Genomic DNA, 17,100 nt, shown 5'->3' with positions numbered 1-17,100 from the left:
TGAGCCCACTTTAGTGCGTCAACTGCTTTAAATGTCTCTCTGCAATGAATACATGAAACCAAAAATGTGATCCTCTCTATTCGTCAGGTAAATTAACTGTAAATTCAGAAAATAAATTACTTTCCTAAATTTGAGCTATTTCTTATTATTATACAAACTGAAAGCTTTATATACACAGGCCCTAACCTGAAGCTCAGACATTAAAGCGAAAACTGTGTGTCAGACAGAGGATTCTGCATGTTCTTAATGATATACATGCCACAAATATGTGAGCATGACCTGCAGACAAGTCATGCATGAGGCCGGTTTGTCTCCATCAACAACCATAGGAATGTAAATCTTCGCTGTGGGACTGGGCTTGTCTCAGCTCCCCTCTGCTCCTCCCAGTCAAGTGTTTGGTTGGAGCTCTCAGCTTTCATTGATCTCCTCTTGTCTGCCCGTACATGCTCTAGTCTGTTATCTGTGCTCATTGAATACTTTGGTCCACTGAAATATGTCCACGATTAACGAAAAGGCCGGTTTTCCAGGCACGGAGATTGTTTCCTGATGTCAAAAATCAAACTGAAACAGAACAAAATAAGACATTTGTTTTGAAATGTGTAAATGGAGCATTTAGAAATGACAGGTTGAACTGATTATTCCTCACGGAAATTGCGACAATAGGATTTCCTATATGTTACACCCAATAAACTGTATTCTGTGCATTAGTGGCGTGTGCAAAATCAGCTATTGTAGTGCAAATGTACTACACAGAAGCCAAGATTGTAATGGACCTAAACATGGTGTGGTTTTGCTAGTTATTATTGAGCCTGAGATTAAGCTGCTTATTAAAACCTTGTCTGCCTAAATCACAGTACAGTATTACCTTCTCCTATTACAGACTTGTCAACTTCCAAACAATTGGCAAATGCCTTGTTGAATTTGTCATGTTTACAATAGTCCACAAAACAATAAACTTTGTTCAGTCTTTGTTCATCATTGTTTGGTGGGTAGCGCCACTGTGTGGTTGTTTCAATTGTCACATTCACCTTTTGTACGATGATTGGTTTTCGATCGTGTCCATCTACCGGTAAGTAGGCGGGACGCAGACCTTTTCCCCTTTGCATCGTCATCCTATTGGTTGACTTGATTGTCACCTGATGTGATTGGTGCTTTTCGTGCCGGTGGGCGAGGCAGAACGTTCCAGAGCTGGGCGTGACGGATATTGATGTACGCCGCTTAACGTTGATGCATGCCAGAGTGACTTGCACCATCTCCATTTTTAACGTAATGGTAAAAAAGACCAGAATGTAGTTGAACGTGATATTAGTCAGAATGTAAGGGGTTTTATTGCTTTCATAATTACTAAGCTGATCAGTAATTATAGTAACGATTTGTTTGTTCAATAACAGAACCACAAACTACGTGTAAGAAGGGCGGGGCTTCTTGTATTAGAAAACAACGCGCGAGTCTGAGCGGGTGGTCACGTGCTTTTTAGAGTGGCTTCGCGAAGCGTCTGAACATCTTGCTGCGACTCCTCTTGTTTTGAAAGGTGCGTACCGTGTCTGTTAATCCGCTTCGATCTGATAGAAAACACACGTAACGTTATTTTACAGGTAAGTGTGGCAGCCTAGTTCTACTACTAAGTGTTTACTGTATCTCACGTGACTCAGCTGTTGTTAGCCACACAAACTGCTAACGGTGACGCAGCCTGCGGCTAACTAATCGAAACATGCTAGCTAAACTACGAACATGTGGAATGAATCTTAAATTATACAAGTGTGCAAACATGAGGGGAAGATGGTAATTTACCAAGTTAAACATAGCTATTATTGTTTCACTAGAACGTGCTTTGTAACAGATCGATGTTAGAGAAAGTAAGTTATGAGGGGAACAGCTAAATACTACTTGGGAGTGGACGTTCGTCCTTTATATGTGGAGCTTCATAGTCCTTTCATTGAACAGGTAACGTTATTAATACTCTGTACCATGCAACAAGAGGACACAGGGATATTACCTATTTACTGTATTGGTGTAAAACTGTGGGATGTCGTATCAGTTTCACTGTTGGCTCATATGTCACATTGTTTGTCTATTGTTTTCAGTATTTGATCACACAACCGGCACCATGGAAGGTTTGACAGTAGTGACCAACCCCACAGTGAATGTGCGCATAACAAACACCATCTCCTCCTTCGAGATGACGCGCCGGTTCAATAGAGGAATTAGTATAGCAGAACTAAAGGTGAGGCTCAGTTTATCATACAGTATACTCCTCAAAAGATGCATTGGCTCTGTACTAATGTACTAATTTTGTTTGTGTTGTAAATAGGGAAAATTGGAGATGCTTGTGGGTGCATCTCCCTCCTCCATGCACCTGGAGTTATTCAGCGTCTCTGACATATTCCTGCAGAAAATGGACGACAATGAAGCTTTGCTGGGTTCCTATTCTGTGGATGATAACTGCAGAATACATGTAAGTAGCTGCTTGGTTTGGAAACTCTTTTAATATAGTGGCCAAGACCACCGTCATAATGTAGTAATAAAAAGGTACAACAGGTTTTCAAATCACTCTTTGGTTCCAAATCCAACTCTGTCAGCCAAAAAACTAATTGGCTTCAGATAAGATACTAGACAGTTTTTTTCCCCCAAGTTTCCCCAAGACATGTGCCTGCAAACTTCTCATTGTCTAAAGTTTGCAGTAAAACAAGCAAACTGGTTTTAAAACTAGAACCCTGCTATGTAGGTAGTGGTTAATAGTTAATAGAATAATTCTCTTTTTCACTAGGGTTGACTAATGAGTACTTCGGTTTACTAACATGTGAGTTTCTAAAACAGATGCAGCTCAAAAACTGCATTACTATTCAACAATAATGTAATGTTGACAAAAATGTCATTATTACCTACTTGTGTGAGGCTTTTTGCAGTTATTGGCTAAAACATGCAAAACTACTGCTGTGGACTTTTTGAAAAAGGTGTTTGTGTCTCATCCTGAATCACAGGTTATTGATAACAGTGGTCAGATTAACGAGTTCACTGATGTTTCCAAAGTGGAGAAGTTTGAACTACCAGATGACGCCTATGAAAAGAGACCAGGTGGTACAGCCTTTTTTCTATGCTTTTGATATTAAGTAAATACAATGTATTTCCCAAATGTCATGATGAAATGTGGCTGTGGCAGCGGCAAAGGCTTTAAACCAGTAGATCCAGACAATAATTTGTAAAGCCATCGCTAATGATAATTGATTGTTAGTTGCAGTTTTTTAAACATTTTTTTTCTATGCTAACCATTGACAAATGTAAAGGAATCCTCAGTTCACAATTCATTCACAGTCTGTAATATGCTGTGTTTTGTTTACAATCCAACTTTCTTTCTTTCAGATTCAATGAGGTCGTTCATGAAGAAACAGGGTGTCGGTCACTTCAACGAAGAAGAACAGGCCAAGAAGAAAGCTGACATTGCTGCTCGGAACGATGAACAGAAGGCTGCTGCTGATGCTCTGTCTGTTGGCAACAGATGCAAAGTGCAGGTCCCTGGACAACCCACGAAGCTTGCCACGGTCATGTATGTTGGTAAGTGTGGATACATGGTGCTGGTTTACTTCCTTTAGGACAGGTTTAGGTTTTTAAGCTTAAAGGCCCAGCTTTCAGGAGCATATTGGTGGAGGAATGATGACCCTTCTTATACATTGCCCCACTAGTTTTAGAAGACTAACTGCTGGACAGTGCTGCGAAAGAGAAACTCCTTGACGTTTCATCTGATGTAAATAAAAGCATCCTTTAAGTTTTTATTTTTGAAACAGTTTTGCCTAAGTACTGAACCAGAACAATGTCTCACTGTCTAAAACATTTACAGATTGCAAGTAATGTAGTGATGGCTTGTACTTAATCAAAATTATAGCATATTAACCAAAATTATGTCATCTCACTATATTCCAAAAAAGAAGGATCTTGACAAAGCAAGAGACATAAAGATTAGTAGTACCTGGAGTAAAGAACAATGTTGTCACGTCCATTGCAGGTACAGCAGATTTCAAGCCAGGCCACTGGGTTGGAGTGAAGTATGATGAGCCCCTGGGAAAGCACGATGGAACGTAAGTAGTTTCTATATAGCTATGCACAATGTTGATCATGTTGGTCTTGATTTTGCATTTGACCGCCGTCTTTTTATTGAATTGTTTTCCCACAGCGTTGCCGGGAAGAAATACTTTCAATGCGAGAACAAATATGGTGGATTTGTGAAGCCGCTGAGTGTGATTGTGGGAGACTTTCCTGAGGAGGTTTATGATTTTGATGAGATGTAGGACTGTAATGTGACAAAAGAAATTCAAGCGTGAATCTCAAGATGCTTCATTCACCAACCACAGATTGTCATTGTACTTTAGATTATACCCACGAGAGAAGCACAAAACAGAAATTTAAAGAGTCAAAAGGTCTTTTTGTTTAAGTTCCCTCTCACTAACGCTGATACAACCTGGTAGATGTGAATGTCAGGTAGTGCATCTCTGTGTGATGAATATGATAATAGTTCCGGATATTTACACCCAACAAGGTTTGATAAAGGAGGGGGTTGTGTTGCATGTAAGTCAGCATAAAGGTTATACGTGGTTGTTCACTTCATGCACTTCTGTTCAGTTTAGTTTAGTTTTTTTGCTTCCACACATTCTCAACGTGGCAGGCTTGTATGTAATCTAAAAGTCTTATCGACAGTTTAGATAACAACTTAATTTCTCCTCATTTAGTTTGTTTCAGTTTTGTTCCAAAGATGATTGTATATAACTGTCTATAGTTAACTGTAGTCTTAGGAGTTAGTGGTCAAAGGAAAAACGCCCCCTTAATTACTTTGGAGCTGAAAAGTGTGTCATTGTATGTTGTATTTCAGACTAACATGACGTCACGTACATACACCTCCAATTACTGTATGTAAAGCTAAACAAACATGATTAATATCAGTGCTTAATGGTCAAACTCATTCCACCAAATTGTGCTCATGTTTGACAGACAATACATTTAGTTAAAAAAGTGGAAAGAACAATAAATCTCCACCAAGATCTTTGTCATTTTCATTAATTTTGTGCTTGTACTGTGTAAAACCCAATGTGTGTTTAATATGTATTTTCCACCCAAAGTGGAAATAATATGTAATTCCCTTTTAACTGACTGAGTTCCTCTTGTTAAACATTAAATTGTGTGCAGTTAAATGTTTCCTGCTTATATTGAACCACTGGAAAAAAATTAGTTGACAGATGAGGCGTAATCATACAATTTTTAAATTTGAATGTGATTGAGAAAATCCAAAATTAATATTGATTGAGCGCTCTTATATATATATATATATATATATATATATATATATATATATATATATATATATATATATATATATGGATGGATGGATGGATGACAAAATACAAATATTATTGTATCCAATAATTCTGGAGTGTATGATTTGAAAATGACCAGTAAAAAAACTCCAAAATTGTTGAATTGGATGCCAAATGGTGATTTTTTTTTTTTTTTTTTTTTTTTTTTTCTTCCCAGAAGTCCTTTGATGTCTTTCAGAGAACTGAATCCGATATTAATATAACATTACATTGTTAGTCAAACCTAGTAGAGCTATTTTAAGTTCCTGCCATTCCATTTTAGAATGACACATTGAAATGTATGCAGTTCAAGTACAAACACAAGCAAAAACTAACGAAAATGATCTCCATTATATTCACCACAACACTCTGAATGCTATGCCTTATTTCTGCTTTGTTTTATGTTTCTGGTCCAATACTGTAACACTATTGCAATTGCAACATTGCTTTTCATCATCTGAAGTTTACAGAAGAAATACAGATTAATTGTTCTTGTGGTTTCTTTTCAATGCAATGCCATTACTTATAAAAATGTAGTGTTGTCTTTTGATTTTATATAAAAAACTGTTCTTCTCCAAGGTGCTGGTGTTACTATGTGCCAAAGGGTAATTAATGCATGGTAATAAAAAAATATTTGCCAGTACTGGAGCGTATGATTGAGTTGATATTTCTTGTACATCCTATCCTTAATCTTCATTTAAAAATTACAGTTTGGTTTAACAATTGTCACAATAGAGTGTAATGCCTTTTGAGGCAAATTTGGGTTCTGTGATTTTAGCCTGTAATCATAAAACTGTCTTTAATAATAAAGTAACAAATGTGTAGTGCTCATCTTGAAGAAAAAGGCATTTAACATTTAACTGCATTACTTGCACAATATTCATGTAACAGAAATATTATCAGCAAAGTATACTTTAAATATCAAAAGTTAAACCAGTCATGAATAATTCCTGATAAATTAACACATAAGCAGTGTTTATTGTTGTAATTGGTTGAGACAGAGCTGAGGTTGAGCTTTACTACTGTATAGTGTTGTGTAAAACATGCAGCATTTGCCTCTGGAAAGCAGCATACAGCAGCATTTTATTAATACTAAAGTAATGTACTGGTCCCTCAAGATTTTACAGAAGTTGAGTAAGGTGCTTTTTATTACTGCCAATTGTCGACTTCATACTAAAATTGTGTCTATGGAGGATGACAGAGATTAAGAGAACAATTACAACTTGCTATATACATTTAATAAACACCAAATGGTATATACTCCTTTTTTGTCTTCAGGAAGCTTCTATTTAGAAGACTGCGGAAGATGCATGACTAAGCACGGTGTTTCATGCCGTTTCATCAGCAACAAAAAGCATCTTTTACAAGATCTATCAGCCTCACACATTTTCTTTTTCATCACTCCCCCCCGTCACTGCAATGACGCGTCAATCTGTCCTCTCGCGAGACGGGAGCACAGTTTCCCAGGCAGCAAGTGTGGTGTGTGTGTGTGCGCGATAGAGACAAGGAAAGATGGCGACGCAGGAGAGCGAAGCTACTAAAGCCACCGAGAGCAACGGCGAGGTAAAAAAAAAAATGAATGACACTCTCATTATGTCACTTACTCTTCACGTCCACGCGAAGGGGGCCGTTTTTATCCGTTGGAACGTTCGGTGTGGGGACCGTTAACAATCAAACGTGTTACCGACCGTTGCACGAGCCTCAGTGACGTTGTCAGTTGCCGGTTGGTTTTTAAAACGACCCCCTCCTGCCGTTAGCAATGTGCTGAGAAACTCGGACTGTTAGCGACGTGAGAGAGTTGTTAACGGTTGAAAACTCAATGGAAGACATAACATTATATAAAAGTCACATTCATATTAGTTGACTCAATGTGTGTCGGTGTGAGCCAGCTGACCGCTGCGGTGTGTCAGTTAGCTATCACAAGGCCTGAGCAACGCAGCTCGGCGTGACTAACCAGGCCAGTCTCGATCAGTTCTACCACATTATTACTTACTGTCAAACCGAGTCTTCCGTTACTTAGTCTGTACAGGGAAACGTTGAGGCTCGACGTACATTTTGTTTACGCCTCACGGCAAAATCTGACAGCTGATCTTGTTAAAAATGTCAAATGAGATGAATCGGATGTAGATAGACAACGTCAAAATTGGCTAACTCTGGAATGTGCTCTCTCTAAATTGTTAAAATAGTAGCTAGTTGTTAAAGTAAGTGTGACAATATCCAGTCAACTAGCAATTACTTCCGGAGTGACAAATGTCACAAGTTACCACCGGTGAAAGTGAATCATCACTCTCATGGTCTCTGCTTAATTTAAGTCTGTCTTTAGCCAAACAAACACAAAATTACTAGTGATACAACATATTTATATATGTGTCATTATCACTACATTGATTAAGCAACAAATCTCTTGAGAATTTCAGAAATGCCCAGAAGGTTGTTAATACAACATTGGCTGCCTTTTTGAAGGTATTTCCAGATCCTTCTCTGACAACCATCTTTTTTCCAGGGTTAAATGTTGCTAAAACAAATTGGGGGGTTTTTGTACACATTACTATGGATTTATTTTCCAGAATAACCAAAGCCTAGCTCTGTGATTCAAATCTAAGTGGCAGAATGTAGGTTAAGGGTACAACATGATCTATTAGTTTAACTGTATTGGTCCCAGCACAACACACATTTTCATGTCTAAAATATCATCCTTTTTCCTTGTACAAAATGTCCTTTTTAAAGTGGTCTTTAATGTAATTGAATAAGCACAGATTGAAAGTTTAGTACAGATGGAAAGCCTTTTTAGCCAATACCAATTGACACACATTCAACAGACATGCCTTTTATATCCTTATTTATTAGCCTATATTGAATATTGGCTTACTTCCTTCTGTAGGAGATACTGCCATCATGTGTGATGCATATCATCGGAGCAATCTCCCCTTCTGTGAATGACTGATTTATCCTGACTGTTAGCCCGTTTCCTGTTAGACACACACTTTCCAGTGTGAAGCATTTACTATGCACCCTGTGTGTGTATATAGGTGGTTAATTGTTAATCCTTGGTCCTTGGTCATTGTGTGTAAATTGTCCATTATTATCTTGAGCTGGAACAGCTAACCTTGTTTCTCTTGTAGAGCATAAATCGATGATCCATCTGTGTCATGGTTATTACGTTGATCCCTCCAGCAGACAGAGATCCATGTCTCAGATAATAGAATTGCTTCTACTGCAGGACATGGCATCGAGGATGAAAAGATCTATTTTGAGCCACTTCATGGTCTTGAAATTCAGTTTGTGATGGTGCTGGGCCAGTGGCTTATCACAAACCTTAACATTTCCGATGTCCATTTAGTCATTTGTTGGCCCTCTTGGTATTTTTAATAACTTGCTTAGCAGAAAACATGTATTACCCTCAAGTGTTGTTTGTTTCTCGAGGCCAACCTCTGGTCTCCGTTGTGTTGGTGACAATGGGGGAGATTAGATGTTTAGATGGTGAATGAGTCTCATGACTTGGCATATGCTTGTGTATTGTGTCACTTGAATAGAATGTGGTCTTGCTGGAGGGGTTGGTGGGGTGGGGACGCTGAAGCAAACTAATGAAAGATTTTACCGATATTTAATATGCTAATATGTATGCTAATACTTCCATGATACAAAGGTTCTGTTAGGTCAGGAGATCTTAGTAGTTAGCGATCCTTTAGAAATAAAATATCTCAGCTTGGGTGCCTTAATGTGTCTTTATACAGCCTCCTGTAATTTGTAATTATTTTATCGAATGTCAGAAGATGGTTTAATAAATGTCACTGTTTTCCAGAACCCTACGTTATTTATTCAAATAGCTTATTTTGTCTTACCAGAACAGTCCAAACCCATAAGCACTCAATTTACAGTTGTATTATCAACAGCAAATCTTCATATTTGAGAAGCTGGAGTAAGAGAAGGTTTGGTGAGATACTGTTTTAGCTCGCCAATTAATTGTCAAACCTGCCATTTGTGGATAAATTGTATTTTTGTCACCTTATCTACATCCTCAATCCTTAAAAAAATACTTTATTCTCCCAGTTTTGACCATAGATTAAGGGTAAATCGGTCCCCTATAGATTACACCATATCATACTACCACGTTGGGCTTTGTGTCGTCTTTGGCTACACTGACTGTGTTTCTGTCTGGTTGCAGGTGAGCAGTAATGGGACCGCTGCAACAACGGATGGCCAGGCTGTCCAGACAGCTGAAAATGCACTGGATCCTCAGCAGCAGCAGCAGCAACCAGCACCTAATGCATGGCAGGTCATTAAAGGAGTCCTCTTCAGGTTAGTTCTTCTTTTTGTCTTTTAATTTGGCTGGCTTGCCGTCTCTTTGTAAGTGGAGAGCCAGCCCACAGATCAAAACTTACTCTGACACTATGGATGTAATAATTAACATAATACCTTTTACATGCGCTGTTCATGGTTTTCGGTCCGATTAGCAACCTGTGATTTGAGACTGGTGTTGGAGTTGAGAGACAACATGTACAACAGTGTTGTTTCACAAGTAGCCAGGTTACAAGTACATTTTTAACCATTAAAAATCATTGTCAGACGACACTGGCTGGGTTCCCATATTGCATTTTGGCCAATGTGTTGCTTCTCTTTTACTCTCCGCACAGACTGTTTAGCTGTATTTATCCAATGTCTGCTCGAGCGTCATAAGTCACAACTACTCTGACCTACAGATGGAAATCAGAACGATTCCAATGCAAAAATCTTGACTACCAATCCTACATGTAAATGCAGAATCTGTTTATGGAGATTAACAAATAAGATAATTTATTTTTTGCAAATTACAGCATAGATAAACAAGACAAATGTTTAATTAATGAAGTCTGTTTTGGTACAGTTACAAGGGTAAGTTTGTTCCTGCTAGCATTGGTTAGTTGACAAAGGTCAGGTCTCTAAAGAGCACACTAATTATGGTTTACTAAATGTTCAGTGATTTGTGTAGTGGACAGTTCAAAAAGTGTTCATTTCTGACTGTGGTGGATGAACAAAAAAATCCTCCACCGTCAATCACTTGTACTCACTTTGTTAATAACTATGTAGTATGTTTGGATGCCCTCTGAAACCCGGTTCTAAGGCTCTTCTGACTCGTTTCTCCAGAATCTTCATAATCTGGGCGATCAGTAGCTGGTTCCGTCGTGGGCCTTCAACTCCAGACCCCAACACTCCAGCCGGGGCCCCCAGAGTACCCAGCAGAAACCTGTTCCCCAAGGACACCCTCATGGTATTACACTCGTCCCCTCTGTCCATTGTCTTAATGTACACGGCCAGTTGTTTTAAATTGAAGTGAAGCTGTTGTGATCTCTTGAAGTATTTAGAAAGCAATACAGTACTATATCTTCCTTTTTAAGGCTTACTCTCCCATGACTCTTTTAATGTAATAAACACCTTTCTTGCCGTGCCTGCAGGACCTGTACGTGTATTTGTCCCAAGAGGAGGTGTTCACCGACTTCAACAACACAGAAGCCCTGTTCTGGTTCCACAGGGACCTGGTCTACGGAGACTGGTCCATCGGGGAGAATGGGGACGGCTGTTACGAGCACCATACGGAGATGGACATCCCAGAGGTGAGGATACAGAGAGAGGCGACAGACCGTAGATGGATTGTGAGAGGCAACCGGTATTAGTTTAGGGTATGAGGTTGACGTTGGTGAGGATCAGGAAAGACAAGTTACTATGAACTCAACAGACTTGTAATGTGTATTTGTCTGAAACTAATACTTCTTCCTGTTTGTGTACTTTCAGACTTTGCTGCAGAACGGCTCACTTTACATGCACGTCTACTTCACTAAAAGTGGATTCCACCCCGACCCAAAACGCAAGGGGCAGTACCGCAGACTGGCAACAGTTCATTCAACACGCAGTAAGCACATCTGGAAAACGCACAAATTGTAAACTTTACACAAAAGTTGTAATAATAGAACAATACTTTTGATAATTTCTAAGCGTTAACCTTAACTTGTTTACTCTTTCAGTGCTGAATAAATTCAAGCGAAGAAAGTTTATGAAGACCAAAAATCTGCTAACAGGCGAGACAGAAGCAGATCCCGAAGTGATCAAGGTATTTTTGTTTTACTTAATACTTTGTACACTGTAGAGCTAGACCGATAAATTGACCAGGCTAATATATCACTGATATCAACTTATTGCAGATATATCTGTATCTGTGTATGTAAAGATATGTCAAACTCAATTTGAGGTATTTTGGTGTCGCCACTACATACTACAACTGTTTGCATCTTTTTCACAATAACAAAACCAAAGATTGATTGTTTATTTACAAAATATATTACTATTATTTGTAGTATCAGATCCAAAATATCAATTTCAGCCACAGACATTTAATTTACAAATACATCTTACAGAAACGCATATTGTAGCTTATCTTTAAATGCATTTAACAAAATAGAATTAATTAAAATCGTCAGAAATAAAATAAATCAACAAGAAGATTTGACTTTCTATTGGTCCTATCATCAATAGAAGACTATCTGCTCTTCGTAGATGATGATGCAGCAGCTCCTCTCTGATGTGTCAAATCAAATGTTTCTTCACAGCGCGCAGAGAGCCACGGTCCAGTGGAGATCATCTCTCATTGGCACCCCAACCTCACCATCAACATGGTGGATGACCACACTGCCTGGGTTAAGGGCTCTGTTCCCCCTCCTCTTGACCAACGTAAGCTCCTCCCACTCCTCTCTTTGCCAGGTCTCAACTACAGCGTTTTGTTCTTAGAGGTTCTTTTTCTGTCTAACCATCTTTGACTTTTCCACTCTATCACTAGATGTTAAGTTTGATGCAGTGAGTGGCGACTACTATCCCATTGTGTACTTCAATGACTACTGGAACCTTCAGAAGGACTACTTTCCCATCAACGACACCCTGACGACACTCCCACTGCGCCTCGCCTACTGCCCGCTGTCCTTGTGGCGCTGGCAGCTGTACGCTGCCCAAAATGCACGTTCACCATGGAACTTCCTACCCGACGACACCTACGAGCAGTCCGATGAGGACCAAGACTCTGTCAAGGTAAGACGACACAGAGACGGAAGGCTGAAAAATGGGAATTGTACTTTGTGTGATGAGATGGAAAAAAAAATGTTGGTTCTTATACACAGGTTTACTTTTGGGTTTAGTTGAAAATACAATTGCTTTCATTTTGGAAATGTAATATAATTAAGGCAATATATAATGAAACACCAAAAGTATGCTGTATCCTTATTGTGGGGTTTACATAGAAACCAGCTGTATTTATAGGGCTTTTCCATTTTTCTATTATCTTTTATTTAGAGATTTAAAAAAAAAAGATATTTGCGTTACTTTGAGGCAGGTGTAGTATCTCAACAGTCATGTTAACTCCCAAGCAGTTCTGCTTTCTTGCAGATTATCTTTGTGTGACATATTTAATACTGTGCACTACATTTTTACTTGACTCTCCGCTGACACTGAAAGCACTTTTTTACTTTAGACTACAGTTTGTCTACTGGCCCTCACTTACATGTTATGTTGTGTGATATTTGATTGTCTTACTATTAATGCAACAGCCTTTTTGGCATTGACATATCACAATAGTAATTGTAGTATAATTGGTTATTTATGATTCTCATCCCAAATGCCTGGACAGATTTACTATTTTAAAACGACTGTGCTTTCTAGCTGTGAGGCAGCAGCTAAATGTAACTTGTGTACTTTCTGATCAAAGATAAAGATTCAGATTATGTTACACCTGTAATTTAAGATTAAACTCTCTTCTATAGGTGGCTCTTCTGGAAACCAACCCGTACCTGCTGGGACTCACCATTGTTGTGTCCATTGTGCACAGCATTTTCGAGTTTCTCGCCTTCAAGAATGGTGAGGTCACAGCAGCTCGTCTTTAGTGATGACTTGACGACAACAACAACACATAGACTGCACTGTGTTCATCTACCCCTCAGCTGCAACTCACCACCATCTCCTCCTCAGATATCCAGTTCTGGAACAGCAGACAGTCTCTGGAAGGCCTCTCTGTGCGCTCCATCACATTCGGAGTCTTTCAGTCTCTGGTGGTGCTGTTGTACATCCTGGACAATGAAACTAACTTCGTGGTGCAGGTCAGCGTCTTCATCGGCCTCCTTATTGACCTGTGGAAAATCACCAAAGTCATGGACGTCAAGGTAAGTCGGAGGATTGTTTTTTTAATGCACAATATTGTTTGTTTAACATTATTTATTTCAAGATGATGTTTGGTTTGAATAAAAACTAGCAGACCCTTCCACTATACTGACTTTAGAAAGAGGCCTTAAAGTTTCACATGTTTTTCAAACTTTCTCTTTTGTTAATTCAAATGCTAACCTATCGTGCCTTTTGTATTTCTACTGTATATTGTCCTATTATTTCCATATACCAGTGTATATACCTATAAACCTATGTTTGTCTTTCTCTAGTTGGACAGAGAGAACAAAATTGCAGGAGTGTTTCCAAGGTTGGTATTCAAAGACAAGTCAACATATGTGCAGTCTTCAACCAAAATCTACGACGATGTAAGTAAAACCAGTACTCAAATGTAGAACTTTTAACACCGCAAGAGTGTTACAAAAACACACACAAAAAAAGCAAATAAGTCAAGTAAATGTCATATTTTTTCTGTTAACACCTTTTCCTGTCTTGACCTATGAACAGATGGCTTTCAAGTACCTGTCGTGGCTGCTCTACCCTCTGTTTGGCTGCTATGCCGTCTACAGTCTGTTGTACGTAGAGCACAAAGGCTGGTACTCATGGGTACTCAGCATGCTCTATGGCTTCTTGTTAACCTTTGGTGAGTATATCTGAAGCATTTATATACTTCACTCCACTAATTATCATTTTGTCTTGTGTGTCCTTTTTGTTTTAGAGGAATATTTATATTGATTGCCAGGAGTTGAATGTTTTTTACATGGTTTAATCGCACAGAAATGGGACCAAAAAACATTATATCTTAACTGAAAAAGGAGAAAATTAACTCATTACAATTGGTAATGAGTTAATGTTACCATTGGTAACATGGTGATTTATTTACGCGTGTGCCATGTAACTGCCCATGAATTAGCTAATGTCTATAAAATGATCTTGTATACACTATGTTATTACCTATACATCAAAATCTCCAATCTGTGTATGAAGGCCTTCCAAACAGAAAAAAGATCATACAAATACAGAAGTTTACAAGAATCTCTATCCTTGGAACTGTTGTATATTTATTTTCTTAATGTATTTTTGAATTTACTTTATTGGTTTCGTTCCTGTTTGTGTAAATCTATTTTCAATGGCCAGAGATTTAGCTGATTATTTTAATGGTCTCTTAATTACCCTGCCTCTGAGTGGATGTACATACAGCTAATGTTTTCACACTTGCATCATTGTTACATATCCAATTCCCAGCAGCCTCTGCTAATGTGCTGTGTATTAATAGACTTGACGTAGTCCCGTTGCTTGTTGTCTAATCCTTCCTACATCCGCTTTTGGTTTTTAGGTTTCATTACAATGACGCCGCAGCTATTCATCAACTACAAAATGAAGTCTGTGGCCCACCTCCCATGGAGGATGCTCACCTACAAGGCTCTCAACACCTTTATTGACGACCTGTTTGCCTTCGTCATCAAGATGCCCATGATGTACAGGATAGGATGCCTCAGAGATGGTACGTCTTCCCCCATCTACATGTTGCACTTCTTATGAATTTACTTGAATCGGGGGAAGTTAAATAATAATTTAAAGCCATTTATCATCATCAGCCTCTGATGTATGTCACAGCATCTTACACAGGCTCAAAGGCAATCGTGTTGCCCCATTAAATGTCTTCTTTTACTGTCCTTCTTGATAATATGCTGGTGGGTCAGTGAGGAAATGTTGGTTATGTCATTATCTCCGTCTCCATCAGCTCAGCTCCTAAAGGTTTGATTTGACATTAAAGACTTTATTTAACCACTATAACTAATTAGGTTTGTACTTGTCTCCTTTCCTGCAGATGTGGTGTTCTTCATCTACCTTTACCAGCGCTGGATCTATCGGGTTGATCCCAACAGGTTCAACGAGTTTGGCACCAGCGGAGTGGAACGCGTCCCAGAGGGCACGGAAGTGACAGACGCCGCTCCTGCCACACCCGCCATACCCGCCGCCATCACAGACAAACCAGAGGAGGAGAAGAAGAACGATTAAGTGAGACCACGTCCTCATCTGCCTCCCTGGCCCTCACTTCTGGGGCGAAGAGGACTTGTGGAAATTAGGCAGGGAGGGGAGTCGTCGTTAAGCTGTCATGGACGCCACTACAAAAAAAAAAAAAAAATGCAGTTCAACTGTTCCCTGTGATTTCTGTGTGGATCCACAGAGAATCATATTCAGTGTAGACTTTGGTAAATTCTTATTTCTGTTCCTGGCCCTCTCGTTTTGCAGTTCAAGTGAAGTAAAACAAAACGTGATGTACTGTATCTGTATGATTTTTCAGAGGGTAACGATTTCTTGGAGTAGCGGTTGGGAGGGGAACTGGTTGCAGTTATACTACATTTTTTTTATACAGAGTAAAAAAAAAGAGGCTAAGTGTAGCTTTTTTTTTTCTTTGTGTAGATTCCTTGTGAATTTTTCTTTTCATTCCATGTGAGCATCGTGTTTCGGATTGCCCGGAACCTGGTGAGTAGTGCTGAAGGAAACTGGAAAGATCCTGAGCCACAAAGGAGGTTAAAAGAGAGGGAGAGAGTGGTGACTGGAGAAAAGATGGACGACTCAACAGGACACTACCCACAAGACAGTGACTACTACCCTCAATTTAAAACAAATGGTTAATGTTCTCAACTTGAACATAACAAAATAACAGCCTTGTTGGTATTAATATAAATATATTAATATTGTCAATGACTTAATTTTTTTTTCAGTCACTGAGGCATTTTTTTGTACGTCCTCAAACTGCACAGAACCTCAGCTTGTCATGTTAATAATACTGTTGTCAAATCCGTGTAGCGTTAGCTAATTTGCAAATCTAATTTTAATTTGATCCCCTCAACCAGATGTCTGATTTTCAAATAGTTTCACATTGACGCTCCAAAACAGATCACCTCGACAGACACAGTGGAGACAGTCTGGTGTCCTGGAGGAACTCCGGTGTCTCTTGTTTTAATTTTGAGTGCTGTAAATCCTGAAACAAATTGGTTTCCATGTTCGTACATATTAAACTTTGATTCACTCATGTTTATAGTAAAACCTAAGTGTGATTTAAAATGTCTTTCCAAAGCTTTTTTTTGATTTTACACTTTGTAGTTTTTAAATAACTTTCTAGGTTTAAGAAGATTTTTTGCATGAAACTTAAAAAATAGATGTTACAGCTAGTTTGTTTGCTTAAAAGGCATGCGTATTTTATGTAGTTAGGTCTTTGATGAGAGAAGCAAACCGGCTAGTTGTAGTATGCTGGGATTAAATACTAGATACAGGACATGTTTGTGTTATGGAACCCAGTAAAAATACTGCAACTAGCATAAATTAAAACAGTCAATTTAATCCAAATATTTAGTAGCACAATAATGGTATTTTTATTCTGGTTTTCAGGCTGGTTACTAAGTGATGTGAGGCTACATGGCAGTGTTTGACACTGTTGGCATTCACCTATACAAAGGGTTCATCTACCAGATGATGAGCAAATGTTTTGTTTGTGTCACTTTCCTTTATGAAGCATTAGCAGAAACACTCTGATGCCCTAAAGCTGACCAAAGCTCAGTGCTGTATGCGTCTA

The 17,100-nt window shown here is 38.8% G+C and overlaps 2 protein-coding genes across 3 annotated transcripts; both read left to right on the top strand.

Annotated features, from left to right (window-relative positions):
• Positions 1-1,249: 1,249 nt before the first annotated feature.
• Positions 1,250-5,180, top strand: tbcb (tubulin folding cofactor B). 2 transcript variants are annotated; one of them, XM_068711504.1, is made up of 7 exons: positions 1,250-1,531; positions 2,085-2,224; positions 2,312-2,455; positions 2,982-3,075; positions 3,361-3,552; positions 4,001-4,073; positions 4,169-5,180. In XM_068711504.1, exons 2-7 carry the CDS (start codon positions 2,108-2,110, stop codon positions 4,281-4,283), a joined length of 735 nt encoding a protein of 244 aa, XP_068567605.1. In that variant the 5' UTR covers positions 1,250-1,531; positions 2,085-2,107; the 3' UTR covers positions 4,284-5,180. The 2 variants fall into 2 exon arrangements, with proteins under 2 accessions (XP_068567605.1, XP_068567610.1); XM_068711509.1 differs by having other exon boundaries at positions 1,508-1,595.
• Positions 5,181-6,810: 1,630 nt separating this feature from the next.
• Positions 6,811-16,560, top strand: clptm1 (CLPTM1 regulator of GABA type A receptor forward trafficking). The gene is made up of 14 exons (XM_068711496.1): positions 6,811-6,905; positions 9,508-9,641; positions 10,467-10,590; positions 10,775-10,933; positions 11,112-11,229; positions 11,342-11,427; positions 11,924-12,044; positions 12,151-12,395; positions 13,124-13,217; positions 13,329-13,519; positions 13,790-13,885; positions 14,025-14,160; positions 14,854-15,021; positions 15,349-16,560. Exons 1-14 carry the CDS (start codon positions 6,855-6,857, stop codon positions 15,537-15,539), a joined length of 1,914 nt encoding a protein of 637 aa, XP_068567597.1. The 5' UTR covers positions 6,811-6,854; the 3' UTR covers positions 15,540-16,560.
• Positions 16,561-17,100: the final 540 nt, after the last annotated feature.

The sequence above is a fragment of the Cebidichthys violaceus genome, unplaced genomic scaffold, assembly GCF_023349555.1.
Source record: "Cebidichthys violaceus isolate CVI_PGR_0920_01 unplaced genomic scaffold, fCebVio1.0.p SCAF_1, whole genome shotgun sequence".
Taxonomy (NCBI): domain Eukaryota; kingdom Metazoa; phylum Chordata; class Actinopteri; order Perciformes; family Stichaeidae; genus Cebidichthys; species Cebidichthys violaceus.
Note: the sequence above shows the minus strand (reverse complement) of the source record. Positions and strands in the feature narration are given on the sequence as shown.